Below are 2,293 nucleotides of genomic sequence, written 5' to 3'. Positions count from 1 at the left end.
AACCGCCAAAATTGACCCCAACTACCCAAAACAAACCCTAATCTCGCCGGAAAATTAGATCTAAAAGAGAAATAGAGGAGAGAGAAAGAGGGGAATTGGCGGCGCTCGTAGGGGAAGCAGTGGTGTAGGGTAGCGGTGGAGTGGGGTGGCAGTGGAGGTTGATGAGCGACCAAAATTAGGGTTTAACGCTGAGGATGTTCCGCCATTAACAAAATCAGTGGTGGTTGTAGGTTGAGGAAAGGGGTGGTGGGAAGAATGAGTTTCCTTTAGATTTTTGTAAACCAAACAACTTGTGATAATGTAAGGATTTCCTTTCCATTCCTTTCCAAACCCTTTTTTGATTCCATTCCCTTTACCCAATGTGAACAAACGACCCCTTAGAGTTTAAATTTTGATGAAGAACGCGGAAACACAGTATATGTAGAACGTAGAGTGAGTATTTATAATAGACATGATCGATCAAAGCACAGACGATGGCCCGACCCGCCCTGAAAAAGTGCGGGTTTGGGCAGCCTAAAATGAGATCAAATTCCAAGCCCTGCTCAAAAAATTTGTTTCGGTCCGAAAAGTCACAACAAATTTATGGCTTTGTGCATGATTTTTTGTGGTAAAGCTTGGCCCGACACGAATTTTGATCACCTCTAGTATTTAATGATGATACATATGCAGTTCACATTAGATTGATCACAACTCAGAAGTGTAACCACATGGATTAAATTAAATGATAGGGATAGAATTCTCTTAGCTATCCACACTGTTTTAGGCCTAGTTATGGCTAGGCGTTGGTCTATTCACCAACTTGATGTAAAAAAATGATTTCTTACATGGTAATCTACAGGAGACGGTCAGGATTTGTTGACAGATGAGCTCCCATTATGTTTGTTTACTCCGTAAGGCACTTTATGGTCTGAAGCAAGCTCCTCGTGCATGGTACCAATGGTTTGCTAATTTTCTTCTAAAGATGGGTTTTATCATTGCAAAAAGTGACACGTGTTTGTTCACTTTTAAGCAAGGTGATGATATGACTTACCTCTTACTTTGTGTTGATGACATTATTTTGTGCACATCTTCTGATGCTCTGGGTGATGGTTTGATCTCCCATCTAAAAATAAACTTCTCGATGTCTGATTTGGGGCCACTAAATTATTTTCTAGGTATTTCTGTTACACACTCTTCTTCTTTTATGCTTCTCTCTCAGCAAAATCATGCACAAGAAATTTTGGAACGTGGAGGCATGGGGACTTGTAAGCTTGTTACCACTCCTGTCAATACTAATGCAAAACTCAATGCAGATTGCGGTCCTCCGCAGGATCCCACTCACTACTGCAGTTTGGCAGGTGCTCTTCAGTACCTTACATTTACTCATCTGACATTGGCTATGCGGGTATGCCTATTTATGCATGATCCCCAAGAGCCTCATTTTAATGCACTAAAGCGCATTCTTCGCTACATTCAGGGTACATTTGATAATGGGTTACACTTATATTCTACTACTACTGCACGCTTGATCACTTACATTGATGCAGATTGGGGTGGGTGTCCTAACACTCGCCGATATGTAGGGTTATGAATAATATAAACAATATAATTCATGCGGAAAAACCATAAAGCCAGTAATCCAAATTAATTGCCACATAGTCAATTAGCATAATTAGTATACATACAATGTGATGAGTGCCTTCCCTAGATGCTCCCGAACCGAACAAGAACAAGTATAGGACTCCAAATATCGCCCCTCCGTAGATAGTCCACAGCACGTTTGGATCCGCCTTAGATTCAACCAACTAGAATATTCTCTAAGGTTTTATGTGCACTTGGGAAACTCACAATAATGTTAGGCAAGTATTAAATTCTCTCTTGAACTTAATAAGTTAGAATGGTATATTGAATTTCATTATAAATTGTGATCATGAACCACATATTTATAGGGTGGAAATAGAGGAGTTTGAATCCTACTAGGAATCGATTAACTAAATCCATTAGGATTCTAATTAATTAATAACATTAGAATTCTAGGGATAATCAAATACTAAGTATTTCAAATTTACCTAAAACATCTAATTTCAGTAGAATTAGGAAAACACGATTACTTGACTTGCAAGCAACCTAGCCGGCCAAGGCTTTGCACGTGTGGCATTGAGCCCACGTTGCTTGGTCGAGCAACACGCAGCCCGCAGCCCACGAATGGGCGCTGCTGCCTTGCTCGGCCCATGCGCGCTAGGCGTGGCAGCAAGCAGCACGCGGCCCACTCGTTGGGCGCTGCTGCCTTTGCTCGGCCCATGCCTTGCTGCTC

The 2,293-nt window shown here is 41.4% G+C and overlaps 1 protein-coding gene across 1 annotated transcript; it reads left to right on the top strand.

The window, feature by feature from the left end:
- Positions 1 to 961: 961 nt before the first annotated feature.
- LOC130469778 (uncharacterized mitochondrial protein AtMg00810-like) lies at positions 962 to 1,570 on the top strand. Its single transcript, XM_056839244.1, has one exon. It carries the CDS (start codon positions 962 to 964, stop codon positions 1,568 to 1,570), a length of 609 nt encoding a protein of 202 aa, XP_056695222.1.
- The last annotated feature ends 723 nt before the right edge of the window (positions 1,571 to 2,293 follow it).

Source organism: Spinacia oleracea, chromosome 3 (assembly GCF_020520425.1).
Source record: "Spinacia oleracea cultivar Varoflay chromosome 3, BTI_SOV_V1, whole genome shotgun sequence".
In the NCBI taxonomy this organism is placed as follows: Eukaryota; Viridiplantae; Streptophyta; class Magnoliopsida; order Caryophyllales; family Amaranthaceae; genus Spinacia; species Spinacia oleracea.
This window is presented reverse-complemented; position numbering and strand designations above follow the sequence as displayed.